At 39.1% G+C, this 25,492-nt stretch overlaps 1 protein-coding gene across 4 annotated transcripts in view; it reads right to left on the minus strand.

Annotated features, from left to right (window-relative positions):
- Nucleotides 1-12,699, minus strand: part of CARNMT1 (carnosine N-methyltransferase 1) — a 45,041-nt gene extending 32,342 nt beyond the window's left edge. For 2 of the 4 annotated variants that reach the window (XM_040255185.1, XM_040255241.1), the window contains exons 1-3: nucleotides 12,142-12,699; nucleotides 5,624-5,819; nucleotides 4,635-4,798 (exon numbers count right to left, since the gene is read on the minus strand). In XM_040255185.1, the coding sequence (XP_040111119.1) occupies nucleotides 4,635-4,798; nucleotides 5,624-5,819; nucleotides 12,142-12,635 (854 nt within the window). In that variant the 5' untranslated portion in view covers nucleotides 12,636-12,699. The other 2 variants (XM_040255324.1, XM_040255417.1) reach the window with 2 other exon arrangements.
- Nucleotides 12,700-25,492: the final 12,793 nt, after the last annotated feature.

Here is a 25,492-nt window from a genome sequence, read left to right on the forward strand (position 1 = left end):
ATGGAGTGGGTTGCCATGCCGTTCTCCAGGGGTCTTTCTGCCCAGGGATCAAACCTACACCTTTTACGTCTCCTACATTAGCGGGTGGGTTCTTTACCACTAGCACCACCTGGGAAGCATTAATCATTATTAAGGTATCAATACCACCAGAAACAATCTACATATTCAACACAATCCCTGGCAATATTACAACAGCCTCTTTCAGAGAAATGGAGAAACTGATTCTGAAATTCATATGAAATTACAAAGAACCCCAAAGAACTAAAATAATCTTGAAAAAGAATAAAATGTACAAATCACACTTCCTGACTTCAAAACCTGCAAAGTTATAGAAATTAAACTAAGTATGGTTCTGGCATAAGGAAAGACATATAGACCAATGGAATAGAACACAGAGTCCAGAAATAAATACTTACACATGAAAAAAGTGAAAGTGTTGTTGCTCAGTCCTGTCTTGACTCTGTGATTCTTTGCAACCCTAGGGACGGTGGCCTGCCAGGTTCCTCTGTCCATGGAATCATCCAGGCAAGAATACTGGAGTGGGTTGCCACTTCCTTCTCTACGGGATCTTCCCAAACCAGGAATCAAACCTGGGTCTCCTGCACTGCAGGCAGATTCTTTACCCACTGAGCAACGCCAATACATGTCACTCCTATGATTGTGTTACATTATAAAACACTCAATGAAGTCTTATAATGTAACAGCCTGCTTACTCTAAAGACTTTCTTACTAGCTTGACAAAGTCTAAGTAGCCACTTGTGAAAGTCCACGGAGTGTGAGGGACCTTCAGGAGCTGAGATAGGCTTCTAGCCCTCAGTCAGCAAGAAGCCAGGGCCTACAACCACAATGAAACAAATTCTGCCAACAATCTACATGACCTTGGAAGTCTATGCTTCTACAGTCAAGTCTCTAGATGAGAACAAAGTCCAGCACATATCTTTGTTTATAGCCTTGTAAGATCCTACACAGAGTGAAACCATGTCCAGATCCCTACCCACACAGAAACTATGAAGTATAAATGTGTGCTGTTTTAAGCAGTTAAATTTATGGTCTTTTGTTGCACCAATATACATCTACCTTCCAGATGCAGCAATCTCATATCTAAGAATTTACACTAAAGATACATCTCCAGCAATCCAAAAATAAACATGCACAAGGTTATTAACTACAGCATTATAATTGCAAGATACTGCCAACTTCTTTACTTAAAAAACCAAGTATAGGAGATTGAAGTAGTCTGAAACTGTTAAAAAAAAAAAAAAAAAAGGATTGACTAAGACCTCCAAGAACTGATATACAGCTAAATTAGGATGTATCATTAAGTGAAAAAAATCAAAGTGCAAAATAAACTATATATTATGCTGCAGTTTGTGTATGACAAAAGGGGATACCTACAGAGGGAAAAAAAAAAAAAAAACCTACTTACCTCCATAAAAAAGACAGAAAATACAAACAAGAAGGATAAATGAGAAATCAATAATACTGATTACCTACATGGTAGAGTGGGGTAAAGAAAAGACAGAGGAATGAATGACATTTTTTCTGAATATCATTTCTTTTAATATAGTTTTGTCAAGATGACAGTCCACAAATCGAAAAAATTAAAAAACCAACAGGAATGGGGGAGGAGGCAGGGACACGCAACCTTAAAACTAAAAGCAAAGAAAAACAAATAAACCTAAATATACTGGATTTCACATAAAAAACATAACCACACCTAGGGTGAGAAGGCTGAAAGGGAGCTAATTTGAGTAAAACAGTGAAGAATATTTTTATTAAAAACCCTTAGTTTAGGGAGGAGAATACTTCCTGGCAAATCCTGAACTCCTTTTGGTAGTTTTGTTTTTCCTATAATATGGAGGTAACAATTCTGAAACTTTTGTGTGTATTGTAGAAAATTAAAATGTTAGCTGTTCAGTAGTGTCCAACTCTTTGCGACCCCATGGACTGTAGCTCGCCAGGCTCCTCTGTCCATGGAGTTCTCCAGGCAAGAACACTGGAGTGGATAGCCAGTCCCTTTTCCAAGGGATATTCTTCCCAACCCAAGGATCGAACCCAGGTATCCCACATTACAGGCAGATTCTTTACCATCTGAGCTACCAGGGAAGCCCAAGTATTGTAGGACTGGGTGAGTAAGCAAATATACTGATGTCAGAAGCCAGGTTTTTCACTGTGGAAAAGACAGACAGAGAACATGGGGGAAGCTAAGGGAGGAATCCAACAGGGTTGGATTAGAATTGAAAGTACCAACATGAACTCATGATCTCTTGTGTTTGGGGTGTGTGTTTAAGTTCTATCTGCTGAAAGACCCATAAGCAATGACATCTCAGGAACAATGAACATGCCTAGTGCCAAATCTTGGTCTCTACACTCCATTCTACATTAAAAGGAACCAGGTCCTTGGGAAAATACCCACTCCAGGACTTAAGCAGGAAAGATACAAGATTGAACTGAAATGTCTTTATTATTCCAGAAAGTAAGGAAGTGCTCCAAAAACAACTGAAGCATGCCATGCCAAAAGGATATAGGCACCAACCAACTGGAATCCTACTGGCCAAATCTGAGGAAATTTAAAGAAGAAAATTTAAAAAACAATGGTAATGGATTATATCCTACTGAATAAATAGGAACCATGAGTCATCCCTGTAATCGATAAGAATATTAATAGAATGCTGGTAACTGTAGTTAGAAAATCACCATTCCACCAACATCATAACAAGGTTAGTCCATCCAAGATTTAATGGATGACAATTTTAGGAGGGAGAGGGTTTGCAAAGGAACAGGATACTAACTGCATGGTCTCAAAGTATCTCCTCAACAACTGCTTATTAGTCCAAGAAGAGAAACAGTAACTAAATAGTGGGAAGAACAAAATAACATCTTGATTAAAATCAATGAGGGGCTAACAGACACTGCTTATCTCTGAACGTAATATTCTGAAAAGGATACAACATCAACTCTGTATTAGTTTGAGAGAAGACACACAATCTAGACCTAACCATGAAGAAGCCTAAGACAATGTCAAACTGAAGAATATTCTATAGAATTACTTCCTCATATTCTTCAAAAATGTCATGAAAGTTAAAAAAAAACAAGGCCAAGGAACTCTTCCAGATTAAAGACTAAGAAAGACATCAGAATTAAACATAACATCTTGGACTGGATCCTAGACTGAACAGAAAAATAAGTGTGACAAAGGACATTATCAGGATAATTTGTGAAATTTAAATATAGACCACAGATAAGAAGACAGGATTCAAGTTTAAATTTCCTCAATCTGGTAACTGCACTGGGTTTATGTAAGTGAATATCACTGTTCTTAAGAAAAAACTCAAATAATAGGCAGTAAAAAACATGATATAATACAAACTGATCTCTCAAATAGTTTAAATAATTGTGTATATGTACTGCCATGGATAAAAACATAAAGGTGGGAAGAAAGAAGGGAAGTAGGAAAAGGAAACAAAAAAGCAAATGTAAAATGTTAAGAACTGGTGAATTTAGGTGAAAAATACACAGGAGCTCTCTATACAATCCATACAACTTCTTGGGTAACTTTGAACTTATTTCAAAATAAAATGTTTTCAAAAAAGAGAAGGAACATATACATATGTATTGAAATTTCTGGATAGATACGTCTAAACTTAAAGATGTAAATCAACAAAGAGGGGAAGATGAGGAAAAGGAGGCTTTCTTTTCTCAAAGATCCTTTAAACAAAAGAATGAACTCCATCCATTGGTTCTCTTTAAACAGATAACCTCTGAGTCAGGTTCCTAACCTGGGATCCATGGACCAAAGAGGTCTATGGAAAGAATTCACTGTACCTACAAGGGGGTGAAAAAAAATTACATTTTAATCTCATTAGCCTTTAACTGATGTTTCTATCAACTGTGAATGCAGCCAACAAACAAGAGTAGCTTTAGGAGTACTTGTGACTTTATCACCAACAGAAATTATATATTATATGTATTTTCACTTCATATTAGCTGTTGAGAGTCTCAAAATAACAGTATTCAGGTATTTTCAAAATCTATTAAACTCTCCTTTTAAGACTTTTATTTTATTTACTGTGATACTTGATAAAAAAGCAGGTTATATCACAAGCTTGCTTAAGCATTTTGGTAACCATATTTCAAAATAACTGGTTTCTTTGCAATCCTATGTATGTCACTTTACTCATTTAGAAATGTTTTACTGAAAAAGAAAATATGGGCTTCAGACTGTTCAAAGTTTTCATGGCATAAAAAAGTTAAGAATCTCTTCTCTGAGCTATAGATCACTCATTTGCATACAAACATGCCATAAAGAGGAAAATTAAAATGCTTTAGAGCTTTTTGCTCTGCCATAAAACAAATTATAAAAGGACAGATATCATTGATAATAAACATTCAATCTAACCATTATTTAATTTCTAGATAATTTCCCATAGTGCTAGAACAATAATTATTCAAAACATTAACTGCAATCTCACACAGATGAACCATCCAAGAACAGCACATGTAACAGCATACACCAACACATGAAAAAATACAGGCACTCAACAACTGTAAAAATTAATCAAGACTGTGAAATTTCTCTTAGAGAAACTCAGTGCTTACATAAAGAAATTGGTTAAAAACAAGATACTATTTACCATTTCTCTTTTGGAAAATTTTTTAAAATTTCTTTAATGATTGGTTGGTAGCAGGCATCCCTTTCTGCTTTCCCAGTTTCACTCCAGTCTCTTACAAACTGTTTCAATGTGGATTTTAACTTATCCATGTCAAACGTAGATGCTGGCATAATCTTTCCATTCCCCTGTTTAAAAAACAGAAATCAATTAGTTTTTCAAAAAGTAATCACTCTTGCATATGGTTATAGTTAAATAATCATGCTATAGAGATACTTTATAGATGGTTTAGAGGGTAAATCACTAGCCTCTCACCTCAACCTGGGTTCAAGTGCAGCTTGAGATCCTAAATGAAGACTTTGGTGGTCTCACTTCTACCCTCAATAAATTATGGTTCATTAATCATGAAGCCACCATCTAACTAAGCAATCTGTACTCAGGAAAGGATCGGAAATGGAAAGCTATGGAGACCAAACTCTAAGAGAGGGAAGAGTTCCTTCAGGTCACTCATGGGACAGCATGGACAGGCTCAAGTGGCCCAACTGCATCTACCCTGTGGATACAAAAAGGACTTGAGCTCCTATTTCTGCCAATCCCTTGAGAGTTATAAGTAAAAATAATTTTTTTTTAAGTAAAAGATGAATATCAATAGATGTAAGATTCTGAAAATATCAAGGTAAAATTAATTTTACATAGCTAGTAAAATTGCTTATAAAAAATGTACGTCACTAACTCCACATGCTGTAATAGTCAGAACACTATGGAAAGGTGAATCAAAATGCCAACAATTATCTTAGTATGTTTGGGAGGGGGGGGAAAAAAATCTGCCAACAAATCCAGTTTCCAGTATACTGTGCTATCAAGCCTAATAAAGGGACTGAACATAATAAGTGAAAATTTTCTCCAAGTAGAGCAAATGAGCCATGAAAATTACAGAAAAGAAATCCAGAAAGATCTCAAAATATAGAGATTAAATCCTAAAATAAAAACAAAGAGAACAAAATTTCACATACATCTTCTCCATATTCTTTATTTTCAAACATATGTATGCAATCATTCACAATGGTCAGTAGTATTTCTTGATTATGATCAACACATTTCCGGATCTTGTCCAAGTGAAGAAGAAACTGAGGAAGTAGTTTCTGTTGATTAGCTGGGAGTGATCGAAACTGTCTTTCTGTTCGGTGCACTCGCTCATGCATACTGGTGCTAAAACATAAAAGGTGTTTTTTTAATTGGCAAAAGAATTCTCACCAGAGGCCAATCTTAAAATATTTTAAGGTTGTCTTCCTGCACAAATTATTTCCTTATAATGTATACTGTCCAGCCATTTACAACCTTTCAGTTTTTTAAATGATACTGACTTATGAAGTTTTCTATGTTGTCATCGTATTACAAACTCTCTAAGCAACTAAACAAAAGACCAAAAGTTTAATACACCTGCATCAATTAGAAGGGAGGAAAAAAAGCAAACATAAAGAGGATTAATGCACAATAAGTTTATTTTTATGATTTCAATTTCCAAAAAAGATTTTCAGCAAAACAGCTGAATGCTTTAGATTTATCCATCAAGTAGCAGAATGCTGCTCTAAAATCAGAATATACACAAAATGTGTTTTAAGTCAACCAAGTTGAATTTTTTTAAATATTGTAAATGATCTTACATGCCACAAAAATAGTAAACAAATGAAAAACTGAAATTCTATAGCTTTTTATACAACAACATTCACAACAGTTTCCAGATAACTCTAAAGGTCACTTTGAGGACAACCAATTTATAAAACCTAAAAAGAACATCATTTTTAAAAGTTAAATAATACACTCACAATGAAATATCATTTTACATCAGTCAGATAGATGGGCAAAATTTAAACACCTGACTATATGAAATATTGGTAAAAATGTGGAAGATTTAGAATATTTATCTTCAGATTGATGGTGGGTGCATAAGTTAGTATAACCACTTCAGAAAATTTAGCATTACCTAGTAAAAACTTAATATGCACACTCCCTATGACCTAGCAATCATACACCTTAGACACAAAACCAAGAAACTCTTGCAAATGGGCACGTGACACATGAATAAGTCTCATCACAGCACTGTAAGAAATAACAAGCAAAAAGCCTGGGGACAACCCAGAAAGTCCATCTCCAAAAGACTGAACAAAGAAAATACAGCATAGTTGTACAATGGAATACAGTCAATAAATACAGCTACACACAATAAAGTGGATAAAACTCAGGAACAAAATATTTGTTGGAAAAAAGCAAGTTGCAGAAAAATACATAATGTACAAAATTCATCTTATATAAAAATAAGCAATATATTTTAGGGACTGAACATATGTAGAAAAACTACAAGGAAAGCAAGGAAATGAAAATTCAGAAAAATGATGTCCTTTGAGGGGAAAAGGATAAGATAATGTTTTTTTTTTTAAACTGGGTGGTAGATGTTCACTACATCATTCTTTACATTTTACATATACAAATAAGCAAATACATAAATGCATGATGTGTTTCTTTTAAACGTTCTTTGGCATTTACTCAGTACTAAATGGAAATGAAAAACATTCTTTTTCATTTAGTTGCGTGAATCCCTCTAGTCATCCAGATAATTCTCTCATTTTTATCTTATGTCAAATCAGTGTCTAATTTCTGAACAGTCACATCTAAGGAGATTCTGAAGAAACCCTTGACATAACTTATGCAAAAACCTGGTCACATTTTTAGAAGATTGTGTGTGGTGGTATTCTGAGGGTGGTTAGGGATACTGTAAACTGGAGTTGGCAGTGGTTGCCACCAACTGCTGCTTCTTTTTTTTAAGACCTCTGGAGTCTAACAGATCTGGACTGAAATCCAGGTTATGCTATGTATTTGCTATGTGACTCTTGGCAAGTTACTTCCTTTCTCTGTGCCTCAACTGCCTCATATACATAAACAAGGAATATATAACAATGATGATAATGATAGAAGCTATGATTTATTGAGATTTAGTAAGTGTCACGCACTAAACCAAGTCACTTAAAATTATTCTGAAAAACATACATAAAACTCCATGAGGCAAATACCAGTATACCCCTCTGCCTACCTAATACATTTCACTGAAACTGTAACAAAATAAGGCACACTACACACTTAGCCCAGTGCCTAAAACATAATTAGAGCTCAAATATACGAGGTATATCTAATTTATGAAACTAATGTATACATAGAAAAATATGAAAAATACAGAACAGTAAAAGTACTCCGGGGGGGGTAAGTTCCTAGTAATTCCTCGTCTAGAGGTAAGCACTTCTAACTCTGGCATATTTCTGCTTTATTGCTGTTGTTTAAGACAAAGTAATCTAATACCTTTCTAGTCAAAAATGCAGCATGTCACTTGGAAATGGTTAGAAGTGGAGAATCACAGGTCTCATGCGAGACCTACTAAAATGTAATCTGCCTTTTAACAAGATCATCAAATGACTCACATATATATTAAAGTTTTAGAAACACTTGAAATTCTTCATCCTTATCAAAATAATTTTCCCAGGGTAGAAAAAAGTTCTCAAATGACTAAAAGGACTGCTCATCATCCCATCTTACGCAACCAAAATTTACTTAGCTATTTCCCAAACACTGGGCATCAGGATACTTTTACCTGTCAACACAATGTACTTTTTGTGTTCAAAATCTATCTATATTTTAGAGGAAAAAAAATTAACACAAATTCCCAAAAGAATTACCACATCAGAAAAGGTAAGAATTTATAAAGTTCTTGATACAAACTGATTTTCAGAAAAACTGTATCAACTGACATTGCTCTCAGTAGAGTATGACACTAAGAAACTACTTAAAGTCAGCAAACAGCAGAGCTGCAACAGTTTATAATTTACTGTCAACAGGTTAAACAGTCTCACAGTAATTCTTTTTTGAATTCCTGGGCACTGGATGCCCTACAACCTCCCTCTGAGCACACCTCAAAACTCAACATTTCCAACCTGAACTTAGCACATGTCCTACCAAAGAAATTTGTACTTCTTCCTAAATGGCTGCTGTTGATCAATGGTACACCATACCATTTCCACCAAGTGAGAAATTAATGAGTCATCCTTAAATGCCTCTTCTCATAGCTCACACGATCAAGAGGACCAGAATCCTTTTGTATGTGCAAGCATGTTCAGTCACTCAGTCGTGCCTGACTTTTTGTGACCCCATAGACTATAGCCTGCCAGGCTCCTGTCTGTGGGATTTTTTAACTGGGGCTAATTTCACTCTTCTGTAAATGCTTACATCACCAATGTGCTTAAGACAGCGGTGGACAAGTTATGACCTCCTGGCTACTTGCCTGTTTTCGTAAAGAGTTCTACTGGAACACAGCTATGCTCATTCCTTCACATACTGCCTGTGGTTGCTTTCACACAAGCGCACAGGCCTACACTTTAACAAAGACCACCTAGCTCTCAGAGTTTAAAATATTCGTTGCCTGGCTCTTTAAGAAAAGTTTACCAACCCTGTTTTAAAGGAATATTTTACAACCTTCAGACTCTCCTTGGTTCTGAACTGAGTCAGCATTAAAATGCCACATCCTTGGGTACCTAAGAGGAGAAAGTAGGGTCACTGGCTGTATTTCCTCAAGTGTATCCCTATCTCAAGCTCCCTCTACAAGGCAGTGACCCCAACTCTGACTCAGTCAGTCACCTTTTATAAGAGTGGGTCCAATGATAGATCTAGCCAAGAATCACAGACCCATTCCTCTGCTCCTGTTGAACTATTCTAGAATTCCAAACAGGGAAACATATCTATTCAGCAGACTGTCTGAACCCATTTTAAATATTTATTAAATACCCAAAGTTGAAATTGTCTTACTAGCATCACTGCTTACTAATATAGGCTAAATTTTAAGTTAATGCTTTTAGATTTCAGGTCAGACTCTACCACAATTTGGTTGGACAACCCTGTGCAAGTTGCTTACTTCTTTACATGCCTATCCCCTCACCTGTAAAAATGAGCTCTACATCTCAGTTTTTTAAGATCCCACCTAACAGCTATTTCTAAAAGTAGGACATTTCTGACAAGACCTTTAATATTTCACATGTAGCATACCCTGTATGAGTAGGTATCTCCATTTATAACAAAAGTGGTAATTTAAGGCTAACATTTTTTGCTATAATCATTTTACCTTAGTGAGACTATGTCATCTAAGTAAAATCTATAGGAAGTACAAAATTGAAAGCCACTGGAAAGAGAAAATATTAATCAGAAGACATTTCTTGCTTCACGACCTTTATCTAAATCTCCTATATCCTGACGAAAAGACAGTGAGCAGTAAAACCCAGTTCTCCAATATTTGGATGTACCTGCTAATGGTCTAGAATAGGACTGTCCCTAAGAACTTACTACAATGATGGAAAGGCTTACATCTGCATTGTCCAAGAGAGCAGACAATAGTCACATGTGGCTGCTGAGCACCTGAAATGTGGCTACCGAGACTCAAAAGATGAACTGTAAACCTTACTATGTTTTAATTAATGCTTAAATTCAGCCAGATGTGATTAGTGGCTATTATATTGGACAGTATAGGTTTATAAGATTATAAAATGTTGGAAAGTAATAATCCAGTGTTTTCTGCTACACAATCCTTTCTGTAATTCTAAACATATGTTTAACTGTATAATATTTTTAGTATAAGGGATTTAAATTTTTTTTTGAGTACATATAAATAAAAAGGATTGATGTAAAAAATGAAATTTTCCTCGATCTCACACTGAACTGCTATATAAGAGGGAGAAGTGTATAGGAAACAGTATCACAACCACTTGAACACACACACAAGGCCCCTTTCTGTATTACCACACTTGGGTCTTAGTTTCAGATCAAAATACCTTGCCCTCACCCAAAAAAAAGGCCCAGCTGATACTTAATCATAAATATCAGTTCTAAAGTAGTCCTAATACATACTACACCTAATATACAAACACACATTTTAACTGTGTCTACTACAGTCCCAGGACATTTCCCAATATTCTTTCTACATTTTTCAACAGTAAAATATACCAGACTTTTCTGTACCTACCACTTTGAGCTACCTAATGTCAGCTCCTTCCTCTCCCTGTATAGTTCTTCCAGACATAATACTTGCAACAAATTCAATTCTGATTGTCTGCCTTTCCCTCCGTATGTAATGTGGTCCATGGTTCATATGCCTGGGTTTAATTAGTAAATTATTTCATCAAGATCTTTCAACCTCAAAAAGTCACGGCACAAATGTAATCAGAGTCTAAATAAGCTTTTATTAAGCAAGTTTTGAAATTCAGAATAGTAACAAACTAATCATCAGTTACAAACTGACAAACTATCTGGGAAGGGCAAATGTACTTCTTTGCTACCACTCGTCCTGTTAAAAATAGAGTTCCAACAAAACGCCAGGCACTGGTGACATAAAAATAAATAAGGCTCAGTCCCTGCCCTTGAGGAGGTCAGTCAAGCAATATTAAAAAATTTGCATAAAGCACAGCAGGAGCCCATCTAAGGGAACAGTTTTACTTGAGTAGGAGGTCACATCTATCTGATTCCAAATGCAGACTTAGAACACAGTAGTCGGTGGACTCATCTCTCACACGAATAAAAGTGCTTTCTTTACCTGAAAACCCAGTTGTTTTAAGTCCCTTTCAGTTCTTGTAATTACAAGTCTGTGACTAAGCTACTTTAAGATTTATTTATAAGAAAGTCCAAGTTGGGAAGTTTCAAAGTCCTACCACGATGCCCAATCCAGTGAGAATTCGATACATATTTGCAGAAAAGATCATAAAGGCGGCTCCTACAGTATTTTCTCTCATTTCCCTCCCTAAAAATTTGCAAATTTTAGAACATCCGGACTATCTGCGACCTTAATTTCACCCACCAGTTAAAGACACTGAGTGGCATCATTCACTCGCTCACCACAAAAGTGCCTGTGCGTTCACCGCGCCAAATGGGGGGTGGGGGTAGGGGACCACAAAAGTGCCTGTGCGCCCCCCCCCCCCGGGGGCGGGGAGGGGGGGCCGGTGCGGCTAGGACGGGGAGGGCTGGGGGATCTTAATGTTGCCCTCAACAAGAACTGGCAACAGTTTGGGAAAAAATGTCCTACAGCATCCCACGTGTAGGTGAACTTGGGTTCTCCGTCTGTTCAGTTTGGAGGACATCGACAACACAAACAAATCATGCCCAGCACTGGACGATTTTACCATCAACATCTTCTATCTGAAATTCTTACAGCACTTTTCCGGTCATCCCCACGGGCCTCAAAGCCAAACCTTTAACGAGGGATGGAAGGCAAGAGGGCTAATCTGCTCCTGAGGTCAGAAGACAAGAGGCTGAGCAGCAGACGGCGCGGCAGACACGCGGGTGTGCTGTGCCGGGAGGGGCTAAGGTGGTGCGAGATGACTCGGGGGCCCGGAGGTCAGCTCAGGCGGCCCGGTTCCGACGCCCCGGAGGCGTGGCGTCCGGCGGGTCCGCCGCAAGCGGCTGGCGCCCCGACGGGCTGAGCCGGGGTCCGCCACGGGCTCCTTACCCGTAGTAGCGGAAGGCATTTATGATCTTCCAGAAGTGCTCGCGCTCGAGCCTCTCCTCCTCTTCCTCCGTGCTGCGCGCGGCCGCCGCCGCCGCCGCGGCCGAAACTGCCGCGGCGGAGCCCAAACGCCCGGCGGAGAACTGCACTTCCACCTCCTCGTTCCCGCCGCCTCCCCCGCAGCCGGCACCGCCTCCCCCGCAGACCTCCGGCAGCTGAGAAGCGGGCGGCGGTGGGCGCCGCCGTCGCTGCATCGCCGCCGCGGCCCTCAGCCTAGCTCGCTTGCGTCTCGCCGCGACTGAAAGCGTGGTGGTGGCTGCTCGGCCTTCCTCTAGACGGCGCCCGCTGCGGACATGCCCCCTGCTCGCGGCGCGCTCCGCCCCCGCCGCCCTAAGGCCTCCATCCTCGCCGGGCTCCGCCAGCTCTTCAGAGCTCCCGAAACGACAGCGCCTGCGCATTCCAGAGCCCGACGAAGGACCGCAGCCACCTGCGCTCATTTGATGCCAGGCTTCTGCGACGGCGTGCTGACGTCACGGCGACACGTGAGGTGGGCGGAGCTAAGTGCCAGATGGGTGGGGCGAAGGAGATTGCTGGTGGGTTAGGGCTGGCCACTTAGGCGAACCGCGTGGTTCCGGCTTTAGAGCCAGACTTCTGATTAAGGTTAACAGACTAGAAAGGAAGAAAAATGCAGGAAAAAAGTTTAGCTTTGATGAATTTTCTGAACTTTTATTTCGGAAAGTCTAGAAGGAAGGCCTTGCATTCACCCTAATTTAACTTTTATTAAGTGAATTTCTGTTTTAATTGCATAGAGGGAGAGGGACACTGTCATCTTTCCAGTGTTTGGGGACCTAGAAAAGGACCACCCTGGACTGGTCATGGCAGCAGATCAGGAAAAATTCAGGATCCTATGTAGTACACGCACTTTGGAAGACCACCAAAGCTCCCAGGAGCCATAGCGGTGCACGACTAATGGTACCCCATAGCAAGGTCAGAGTTAACCACTAACTCTTCGTTCACTTTTCTCTCCATTTCTCTATGAACTCATGAATAAAACGGCTGCTCTACCTGCACTTAGTGTTATTCTTAGAAAATAAGTCATTCCACTCAATTTAATCTACCATCGAGGAAATTAGTCTTTCAAAATAATGGTGCGTGCCTTCCCAGTCGCGTCTCCCACTTTGCGACCCCATGGACTACATAGCCCTCCAGGCTCCTCTGTCCCTGGGATTGTCCCAGCAAGAATACTGAAACTAGTTGCCATTCCCTTCTCTAGGGGATCTTACCTCCCAGGGGCAGAACAAGCATCTCCCTCTCCTACGCCCCGCACCCGAACACCCCCACCCCGCCGTCGTCTGCATTACAAGCAGATTCTTTACCTCTGAACCATCAGGGAAGCACTTCAAAATAATGGTAATACTGTTTAATTCTCAACAACAATGAACTTGCCCTGGGGCCACAAATTCTGTTAAAAAGATATAATCATGTTGAAAATGAAGTGGCTTCATTTTCATAATTTAGTAATTGAAAAAAAGGCAGTGAAAAGTATTGTGGTTATCTATGTTAATAACATATAGAAATGTTACCTATTACATATAGAAATGCTACATTTCTATATAATATTTTTATAAAATTTAAAGTCTATTTCTTCTTTGAATAGCAATACAGTAATACATGGTTCAGAATTAAAAAGGGAAATGCAAAGGTTACAAATGTGAGGTTTCTTTACCCTGTCCCTAACCACCCGTACCCCCTTTCAGATAAATATATCGATTTCTTGGAGACTTCCCTGGTGGTGCAATGGCTAAGAACCCATCTGCCAAGACAGGGGACACGGGGTTCAATCCCTGGTCAGGGAACATTCCATATACCAAGGAGCAACTGAATCTCACACCCTCTAGAGCCTGCTAGCCACAAGTTCAAAGCCTGCAGCCTAGAGCCTGTGCTCTACAACTAGAAGTCATAGCAATGAGAAGCCCGCACACCACAACTATAGAGTAGCCTCGATTCTCTGCAACCAGAGAAAGCCTGTGTGCAGCAAGGAAGACCCAGTGCAGCCATAAATAAATAGAGATAAAGCAGTGTGTATATATTAAAAAAAAAAAACCACCCCATAATATATATATAAATATATGTGTGTGTGTTTGTATAAATTTCTTGCTTATTTTTCCTCATTTTCTATTCTTTGGGTCTGGTGCTTGGAAGCTTTGTATAAATTGTCATAATTTTAACTGTTACTGATGCTGTTTTCATGTGCTTGTGCTTAGTTGCTCAGTCATGTCCAACTCTTTGCGACCTGACGGAGCCCACCAGGCTCCTCTGTCCGTGGAATTCTCCAAGCAAGACTACTGGAGTGGGTTGCCATGCCCTTCTCCAGCTGTTTTCATATGCACACACAAATTATACATCGCATAATTTGTTACCTGTGTCATGCTACTGTCAATTTAAAAAATGCACAATGTGAGGATTTCAAGTTAAGTTTTATTTGGGGCAAAATGAGCATTGCAGCCCAGGAGATAGCACCCCATATTGCTCTGAGAAATTGCTCCAAAGAGGTAAGGGGAAGGGACAGCATATATGTGATTTTGATAAAGGGGGAGTATATGCAATCAAGCATATACTTTAGGTAGAACATTTCTGTTAGTCTTATTTAGCTTCTGCTAGTCATGAGAAACAGTTGTCACCATGAAGGATTTTGGTGCTCTTCTAGATATGAGGAAATATAAGAATTGGGCTCATAAAGTCAACTCTTAGAATATCTAAGTATCTGAAGATCTGTCTTGCCGGTTCTTCCCCGAGCACAGAGTGCCTCCTTTTTACTCTCCACACTGAACTCCTTCAGGGACCATTAAAGGTCAGCAGCTGCAGCAACACATGATTTAATCCTTGTGAGTGTTAGATAGCAAGCACCCATGGCAAGTGCCAATTTGTAGTTGACACTATCTAACATTTAATATTTTATATTTTGTTTTTCTCTATTGTATCACCTTATTTGTTCCTTACCTCAATTCTGTGAAGGAAGTCTTGTTATCTTCCTTTAACAAATGAAGAGGATTTCCCTAGTGGTCCAGTGGTTAAGAATTTACCTACTAATGCAGGGGACACAGGTTCAATCCCTGGCCTGAGAAAATCCCGTGTCCCTGGAAGCAACTAAGCCCCTGCACTACAATTACTGAGCCCGCATGCCTAGAGCCCACAAACAGCAACAGGAGAAGCTTCCACAATGAAAAGCCTGCCCACCAGAACTAGAAAGTGGCCCACACTCACCACAACTAGAGAAAGCCTGTGCAGCAACAAGGACCTAGTGCAGTCAAAACTAAATAAATTTTTTAAATAATTAACTTTAAAAGATGAAGACAGACTCAGAAAATTAATTGTCTTACGCAGGGACACATAAATAGCAGAGCTGAAGTATATTTATTCCTTCATTCTTTCCAACAAATGTGTTGCTTTCCTCCTTTACCTCTTACACTGAGCTAAAGGCAGCCAAAAGCTAATAGAAGCATGGACTTCTCGTTTTTGCTCTGCCAGTTAATAAGTGTGATCTGTTTAAAAAGCTACTTGAGGTCTAGACTGTATTGTTTCTAAAATGGATATAATTGTACCCTTAATACAGGGCCATTGGGAGAAATAAATGAGATAAAGAGTGAAAATGTCTGGTATATTGGCTTAATAAATGTTTTCTCTCCTTTCAGCTCTTTAAAATACACTTTTTACCTTCTTTTAAAACACTTTTCTTAAGACTTCCTCTCTAACTTCTTGGCAATGAGTTTCTCTTACAGGAATCTCCCAAAAATCTTCCTAAATAAAATAGAGCCCTTTGGGCCGAAAGTTTGGGAATGTTTTCATCAGATATCAATTAATATCCAAAACACACTAATAATCCCTTAGTTTTCCCAGTTCTACCAACAAATTTACATGCATGCATCCTCAGTCACTCTGTTGTGTCTGACTCTTTTGCAACCCCATGGACTGTAGCCCACCGGGCTTCTCTGTCTATGGGATTTCCTGGGCAAGAATAATGGAGTGGGTTGCCATTTCCTCCTCCAGGGGATCTTCTCCACCAAGGAAATGAGCCTGCATCTCCTCCATTGGCACGTGGATTCTTTACCACTTTGCACCTTGGAAGCCCACCAACAAAGTTATTCCTTCTTTATTCTCAAGGTTGTTGTATAATGAATTTGTTGTTGTTCAGTCACTAAGTCATGTCCGACTCTTTTCAGCCCCATGAACTGCAGCACACCAGGCTTCTCTGTCCATCACTATCTTCCTGAGCTTGCTCAAACTCATGTCCATCAAGTCAGTGATGCCATTCAACCATCTCATCCTCTGTCCTCCCCTTCTCCCGCCTTCAATCTTTCCCAGCATCAGGGTCTTTTCCAGTGAGTCAGTTCTTCACATCAGGTGGCCAAAGTATTAAAGCTTCAGCTTCAGCATCAGTCCTTCTAATATATTCAGGGTTGATTTCCTTTAGGATTGGCTGGTTTGATATCCTTGCTGTGGGGGACTATCAAGAGTCTTCTCCAGCACCACAACTGGAAAGTGTCAGTTCTTCAGTGCTCAGCCTTCTTTATGGTCCAACTCTCACATCGATACATGACTACTGGAAAAACCATAGCCTTGACTAGACAGACCTTTGTTGGCAAAGTAATGTCTCTGCAGTCTTCATATACACATAGTTTAATGTTCTCAATAGTTAATTTCAAACTAACTCAAACTATTACTCAAAATAAGTCATAGATTATCCATCATACGGCTAGGAGTCACTATTTTTTTCCAGAAGCACTAAAGTAGTCCCTATAAAGAAGTGTTCTCATTCTCTAAGCTCTAAATCATTTATTTTTTGTTGTCATTGTTAAGAACATTTCAAGTTAAAAAAATAATTGAATTGACATTACTCTGTGCTTCTCCATCCATAAATCTTAGGCCAAGTGACCTTCTTGGCATCCCCATGCATATGTGTAAGGTACCAGTCAAGCAAATATACTCCTTTCAAAATTTAAGAGTAATACATCTATTACTCCCTCTTCCCCGCAAAAAAAGAAACATGTCAAAGTAGTAATGATGGGGGGGGATAAAAATTTGGACTTCCTTACACTTATTTTACAGATTATTTTGATGGTGGTAGTTTAGATTTCCTATGGTAGTGAAAGGAGGAGTACCACAGTATTTTCAGGTAAAAGGCCTATAAAAGTCATCTGAAAGCCCTGCTAGTACCATGGATTTGCACTTTGTCTGAGCACCTGCTACAAATAAGAAAGACACGTTCTACTACTTCCTTTTTCTCTGTCGAGGTAGCCTCTAAAATCTTGTCCTGGTTCCACCACCTATATACCCCTTTCCTTTTCTGAAATTAAGAAGTAATATTATTGGACTAATCTCCCATGGTGCTGGAGGTAAAGAACCCGTTGCCTGCCAATGCAGGAGATATAAGAGATGCAGATTTGATCTCTGGTTGGGAAGATCCCCTGGAGAAGGAAAGGGCAACTCACTCCACTATTCTTGCCTGAAGAATACTAGGAACAGAGGAGCTTGGTGGGCTACAGTCCATAGGGTCGCAAAGAGTTGGACAGGACTGAAGCAACTTAGCACAGTAGGTACTCCCACACATTGGACTAATCTACTTGATTTAGCAGTCACTGTTGTACCTCATCCTGATTCATGGCTCTCCCTTTAAAAATTCTATCAGTCACTTGTAAGCTCTCCATCTATCTAACCTTTAATGGAGTATAGCTGCAGTCTACATTTACTCAAAGGTGTGAACCCTATTGCAGCACTGTGGACAAATCCTAGGAGCTTCGTAGAAATGCAGTATTTCAGGCTCACCTGTTGAATTTGCATTTAAGCAATATTCCCTGGTGTTTCATATGTACATTAAAATTTGAAAAGCACTGCTTTAGAAACAACATACACACATACACATATGACCACTTTTACTTATGACAAATACAAGTCTCCTGTATCTTTCTCTCTGAGAGCCTACATCAGGGGCCTACATTAGACTGCTCTCAGTGATATGAACAGAACACCCAACAGAAACTAGCTTAAGTAATAATGACATTTACTATCTAAAATAACATGACATTCCAAAGGTACATCAGCTCCAGATTGAGTTAGCCACATTATCAACCCAGTTCTTTCTGTCCTGGGGCTCTGCTATTTCAACATGCCAGCTTAATTCCTCACAATCATAAGATGGTTGCCACAGTTCCAGGCATCACACTCAGATACTGCAAATTTAACAAAACCTGTTTACTCCCATATATATCTCTTTTCTACAATAGGGACATTTTCCTGGGAGCCACCCAGCAGAATTCCCAAAGTGCTTCATATTCCCATTTCTAAACTAATAATAGACAAAAGACAGAGAATTACTTGGACAGATTTCAACTAATTAATATTATCTTTATAATCCTGAAATATAGTCAAGATTTTTGATCTTGGCCTAAACCTATCAGGCCTCTCTTTTCTCTTATCAGTGAGAAAGTCTTATAGTCTAAGCTAGGTGGGGATGGGGGTAGTTTGCTGCTAGGAAGGCAACTAATACTGAAACAGGAGGGAAGGGGTCAGGGCTCAACTTTTGAAAGAACATAGCCCAAGGACACAACATAAACCGATAAGAATCAAATGGGTCCCAGATGACAGACAAGTCAACTTCAGACTAAACCTTGATCCTCAATCAGCAAGCTAAATGACACACCCGGAGGCACCCTGACAGTTTCAAGGTCAACTGGAACTGGCCAAAAGACCAAAAAGTGGGCCATGGCACAAGTCCTGACAATCCCCTTCCCCAAAATAGTTAGAATAATCCTCCATGAAATTACCCAGCCCATAAAAGCTAACAATGCCACATTTCTAGGCTGCTGCACTCACCCTCTGCGATGGCCCACACCTCTGTGGAATGTGTTTCCCTCTAAATAAATCCACTTCTTATCTTTCATTTTGTTTCTCACTGAATTCTTTCTGCAATGAGACACCAGTACCTGAGCTTCATTAGGTCCTGAAACCAGGTTTTGATTGGGTTTTTGTCCCAGCCATGTGGATTAGAGTCCCAAACTGGGTTTTGGCCAGGTTTGAGTCCCAGCCACATGGGTTCAAGTCCCAATCTGAGGTAAACAGTTTCAATACTATCTTTATCTTCGTGTTAAGGTAGTGTAAGTATAACTTACACTCTAAATATAAATAACTATGCATGTATAATTAATGTCTGGCTTTAGCTTCCTTTATGAACTCTACGCTGTATGCCAAATGAATTCTGGTATGTACTTGCCAATATATAGACTTACATAAAAGTTATCTGGGGCTGGACTTGGCCTAGGTCAAGAATTTAGTCTATTGCAACACTCTTTAATTTAATCTGCAGCCTCCAGATTGCCCTCATATATGAGAGTCCCCAGATATATTTGAGACTTTAGATGATTCTTCTCTCAATAAATAGTTTTCTTTTTCAAAAGTGAATTGATTATGTTGCTCTTCTGATTCAAATTCCCCAGTGATGTTCCACTTCCTATTGAATAAAGTCTAACATCCTTTTCCTGTGGGCCCCAGGCAGTCTTTCCAGTCATGTCCCATGAGTCCCCACTCATCCTGAACCTATCATCCTACAGAGAGCCACTCCTTGCCCTATGATCTCCGAGCTCCCCTTCCTCTGTTACTAAGCACCTCACACTTCTTTGTAATTAGTTGCTAAAATAATATCTAGTTCCCTGGCAGAATATGAAGTGATTTAAGTCACATATTCTCCTGTTCTACTGCTGTGTCTGGCACAGTGTAGGCAATCTTGAAGCATATATACAGTAAGTGTCGACAAACATCTGTGGAATCAGAGAGTAAGTATTTTCAACTTTGACAATATTTACAGGGGCACTGGCCCCTGGTCATAGTTGTTCACTGTTACTCAACTCTACTGTTACAGCATCCAGGCAACTACATAGAACATGTAAAGGAATAGGTCTGACTGTGTTCCAATAAAACTTTATTTTAAAAAACTGATGACTGGCTGGATTTTCTATGTCAAGATATACTTTTTTATTATGTTGTCACAAAAAAATACAGTATCATTCATTTTACTTAATAAACTTGTATGTGTATAGTCAACTAATAAACCATCTACAACAGTATTTTGAAAGTTGAATAGTTAAAAAAAAGAGAGAATGATCTAGAGATAATATCTGAGGCCTACGAAGGTCTTAAGATAATGTGGAAAAATGGAGAAAGTAATTAATGGCAATACAGTTAGTACATTCTCCTCTTTCCCACTTGGGTTTAGAACAATTGAGCAGTAAGACAAAATAGAGGCAGATGTGGTCCAATTTTCCCCCTTTTTACTGATTAAAGCCTACCTTGCAGAATACATCATTATACAAGGGTCAAATGGACACTAACTCCATCCAGAATTAGTCAGACTTACTGGTATAGTCATAGCAGTATTGGACCAGGACAGCTTTTCCAACTGGAAAGGATTTTATGGCATGAGTAACAGAAAAGAAACTGTGCTTACTGTTTGCCTCTACTTTGTCTTATCTCATTGACAGAGAGGACTGGTAGGCTACAGTCTGTGTGGTCACAAAAGTCAGACATGACTTAGCAACTCAACCTCTACCACGCAGTGTAGGCACAGGGACTTCTCTGCTGGCTCAGTGATGAAGAATCTGCCTGCCAGTGCAGGAGACGCAGGTTCCATCCCTGGGTCGGGAAGATCCCCTGGGGCAGGAAATGACAACCCCCTCCAGTATTCTTGCCTGAGAAATCCCATAGACAGAGAAGCCTGGTGGGCTACAGTCCATGGGGTCACAAAAATGTCAGACAAGACTTAGCTACTAAACAAAGTAGGCACACACCTCCAGAGCAAAAGAATGGGAATCAAGGCATTTGGAGTCTATGCCTAGCTCACTGGGTGGCATTCCTCTGTATCTTCAATTCCGCAATTTGTAAAATACAATTGGAATGACATTTTTTGTTTGTTACATAACCGTAATCAAAAAGGGGGGCAGGAATCCTCAAAGGGCTCCATGAGAAAGGCTCACCCCAAGAATTCAGGTTAGCGGAGCTCAAGGTGGGAGATCCCAGCAGTGGCCCCTGGGGCACTGGCCCTCTAGGGTGCAGCAGGTCCTCACCCGCCCCTTATATTCTTTGTTCTTAATGCTGCCCATTTCAAGGCTAGCTAATCATCCAATACTAAAAACCCTCCTGAACCTTGCATATACAAATTGACCAATACAGAACCCATTTAGTTCCTTCAACCACCTTTTTAAAAAAACTTTTTTATTATGGAAAATTTCAAACATGCAAAATAATACACACAGTGTAATAATTCCCCATGAATCCATCAATTAGCTTCAAGAATTATCAACACATGGCCAATCTCATCTCATCTACATCATTCTCTCAATGCTTCTCCATTTTTTCTTTTAATACAGTAGGTCCTTGATGGTTATTTACTTTAAATATAGCAATATGTACATGTCAGTCCCAAACTCCCTAACTCTCCCTCCCCCCAACTCTTCCCCCTTGGTAACCAAAAGTTTGTTCTCTAAGTCTATGAGTCTGTTTCTGTTTTAAACCACCTTTATCGGACTTTCACACAGTAAGACAATATTCCCCTGTCCTAATCAACCCAGCTACATGTACCAGATGACTACGACAGTCCCTACACAGCAGAGCCTGCCAAAATTATTCAAACTAGCTAGTCCTAAGACTGCTTACCCTGCCTTGCCTTTCCTGTGAAAACCACAATAAAGCCTTGTGCCCCTGCTCCCCCCACCCCTCCATCTCACGATTGGTCCTAGTGCTTCCCATCATGGTCCTATGTGGTGAAATGTGCCCTTCCTCTTGAAGACTGTAAGCAAAAAGCCATCCTGTCAGTGGTAGCTGTCTCCTGAACTCTTGGTCTCACCATACCTGAATAATAATAAAGCCTACATTTTAAAACAGGGAACTGTCATCAGGCCCTTCTAGAGACCCCAAAATATATCTTCAGGAGGTGGTGCAAAATGTGACTCCATAACACAGTCACTGATATTTTCCCTTCTTTTTTACCATATTTGTTTTTAAATCAGTAAGGTGAGAACAGAATTACCAAAAGAGCTAGGCCCTGATTAGCAACAATTTGCCCAGTTTTCATTTATTCTTGAAATTCTAACCACTGGCATCCTAAAGAAAAATAACATATCCGAAAATTTATCAGTTTTGCATCTTAAGTATAAAAAATTCTTAAGTGTTGTGAACACAAGGAAATGTAATTTATGCTCCAAGCGTTCAAGGTTATGGTCCAGTGAGGAAGTAAAACTAGAAAATATTAAACAGTTGAGATGATTTAGTGTTAAACAAATAGATTTGTTGCTGTTCATTAAGTTGCTAAGTCGTGTCTGACTCTTTGCAACCCCACAGACTGCAACCCTCCAGGCTCCTCTGTCCATGGTCAAGAATACTGGAGTGGGTTGCCATTTCCTAGATTAAGTAAGGTACAGTGGGAGTTAAGGAAAGGGAAGAACAGCTTGCAACTGACATGAGAGCTAGATCTTAAAGTATAAGTGTAACCTGAAGAGGCAAAGAGGTGGGAGTACTCTTTACAAACCAATTCAAACCGGTTTCAGTCAAGACAGAAAAAAAAAAGATTTATTGTTTCTTATTACCAAGGAGATCAGGTATAGGTAGATCTAGAAGCTCAATTATGTCATCAGGAATATGTTAGTTGCTATTTCCTGGCTTTGTCAAGCACTATTTTTTTCTAAGAGTTCCCAGTGAAGTTTCAGGTAAGGCTCAAGTTGGACCAGCTTGGGTCATGTGTTCTTTATTGAATTGATTGCTGTTACCAAAGGATCATTGTCTTCTGACTGGCCACGCTTGGGTCACATGTCCACCCACATGCAAACCTATGGACCAAAGGTAAGAGCTTGATGATTCCCAAAGGAAATTCTGAGTGATGCTCGAAAAGGTAAAAAACACTTCTGGACATGAAAGTATAACAATCTTTGGCATAGTTGGGGAATAACAACATGAGCAAGGTTGAAAGGAAAGCAAAGACCAGTCTGATTATAATCCATATTAAGAAATAGAGGGAAACAAATTTTGTTAATTCAGGTGCTATAAAATTATTAGACCTTTCAAAGTCAGAAAGAAGAGATTCAGTGAGTCACTAGGCAGTGGAGATTCATTTTAGATTCTGAGGCAGTACAGTGACATGGTAAAAGTGGTATTATAGAACAATTAATCAGATAAGAGCCAGCAGCTAAACTATTGTGAGAAAGACCAGAAAAGGAAATTGTTCAAATAATCCTAAAATGGCATGATAAAGATTTATGCTACACGGTAATAGTGAAGGGAAGAGACTAAGGTAAATCTAAATATTATTTTCAAAGGAAGAAAAGACTAAATCAAATATAGGGGATGAATAAAAGGAGAATCAAAGTGGAAGGCAAACGTTGTAACTAGAGTTACAAAGATATTACTAATAGAAATTTATTTTTTGAAAAGTGAGTTTCTCTTTCTCCCAATACCGCTGTCCCACAAGCTTGCTTTCTTAGCCTATAGTTTCTTTCGGTAGCCTGGATAAAGACTGCTGGTGACTCTTAAGTACTGAAAGATTATGGTACCCACCTCCACCATTATGTTTCCATATGAAAATATTAAATGATAAAATAAGCATAAGAAGTTTAATGGTCATGATGTGTTAAATGATATTTTTTTACAATCACAAAATCTCCTTAGAAATTTACTTACTGATATCCTAATTCACATAATGTGGTTGAAATACTTCTTACACCCCACCAAAGGTAATGAAAACAGTATCAAAGAGATACCTGCACTTCCATGTTCATAGCAGCAATATTCACAATAGCCAAGATATAGAAACCACCTAAGTATTCTTCAGTGGATGAATGGATAAAGGAGATGTGGTATACATGTACAGATAGATAAGAATTCTGAAGTTTTATTTACAACTTTCAGCTGTTAAAAAAAAGCTTATTTATACAATCTTAGTAATTAGGACTATTCCACTGGGAGTATCAATTATATGTAGACGAAAAGAAGGAAGAGGAAAGATGAAAAGTGCATGAGGTGAAGTGATCTTTTGATGGTGGATGGGACTCACATTAGCATTCAGGCAAAGAGATTCACTTTCCCTTCCGGCTCCCCTTCTCTGGTCACCAAAGCTGAGGATGGATTCCTTATTTTAGGAACCTGGAGAGATCCAGTGATTTGGTGGGTAGAATATAGAGACTGTCCTGAAGGAGTATAGTCTACGAGGCACTACTAGATTAATGGTGCATACAACTAGAGATATACATGAATGTCTTTTCACTAACTTTCCACTACAATAAATTTTAGATATTTTCTCTAAATAACTGAGATTTAAATAATAAATAAAAATAATAATATTTAATGAACACATATCTTGGGCCAGATTACTACACTAAATCTAAAGCATTTGCATGGGTTAAAAATTTAATCTTCACAGCAAATTTATAAAGTAGGATTATCATTATATTTATCTTATAGACAAGGTGACTAAGCCTCAACATAGACAATAACTTGCTTGAGGTCATACAGCTGTATTTGATTTTGCTCTATGTGATGGACACCAAGCCCTGGTTTTCACTGCCACATTATACTTTTTCTCCAAATAAATAATCTCCTAAATTTCTTTTAGCTGGGTGACAATGCTCCAGCCTGAAAACCAGGATTTTTATTTCTAAAGAAGGAGGGGAAGATGGAAATTGGGAGAGTCTCTTGCCACATTCAAGACCACAGTCAGTTTTGCCTCTACTATTGAAACGGATCACTGTTTCTGCAGCTGAGGACCCGATGAAGCAACTGGCTTGCATCTAGGGGCTGTATTTTCTAAAGAGTGAGCCACATCCAGCATTGTGGGGTGTTCATACTCTATGTGTACATGAGGACTCACATCTCATCCCAGGGACCTGCCTGCCAAACACACATTCATTTTCTGTGTCTCCTTCTTTTCCCCTTTCTTCTTTCCATCTATCCCTCTCACCTTCTCTAGTAAGCTTATATAGTGGACTGGAATTTGTTGTAATAGTACGTAATTTTTCTTTCTGGTCTCTTTTCCATCCACTTTCTGAAATAAGTTTTTACTTTGTAAAAGTTACTGGAGTGGTACAGAGAGCTATCATATTCCCTCTATCCAACTTCCTCGCATGTGAACATCTTGCTTAACCATACTACGATGATCAAAACTAAGAAATTGGTACAGTATCATTAACTACAGAATTTAGGTGCATATCGCCAGTGTGATAGTGTCCTTCCACTGGTCCAGAATCCAACCCAGGATGTGGCATCATGTTTACTCCCCATGTCTTCTCCAGTCTGTCACAGCTCCTCAATCTTTCTTTTC

This window comes from Oryx dammah, unplaced genomic scaffold (genome assembly GCF_014754425.2).
Source record: "Oryx dammah isolate SB20612 unplaced genomic scaffold, SCBI_Odam_1.1 HiC_scaffold_1, whole genome shotgun sequence".
In the NCBI taxonomy this organism is placed as follows: Eukaryota; Metazoa; Chordata; class Mammalia; order Artiodactyla; family Bovidae; genus Oryx; species Oryx dammah.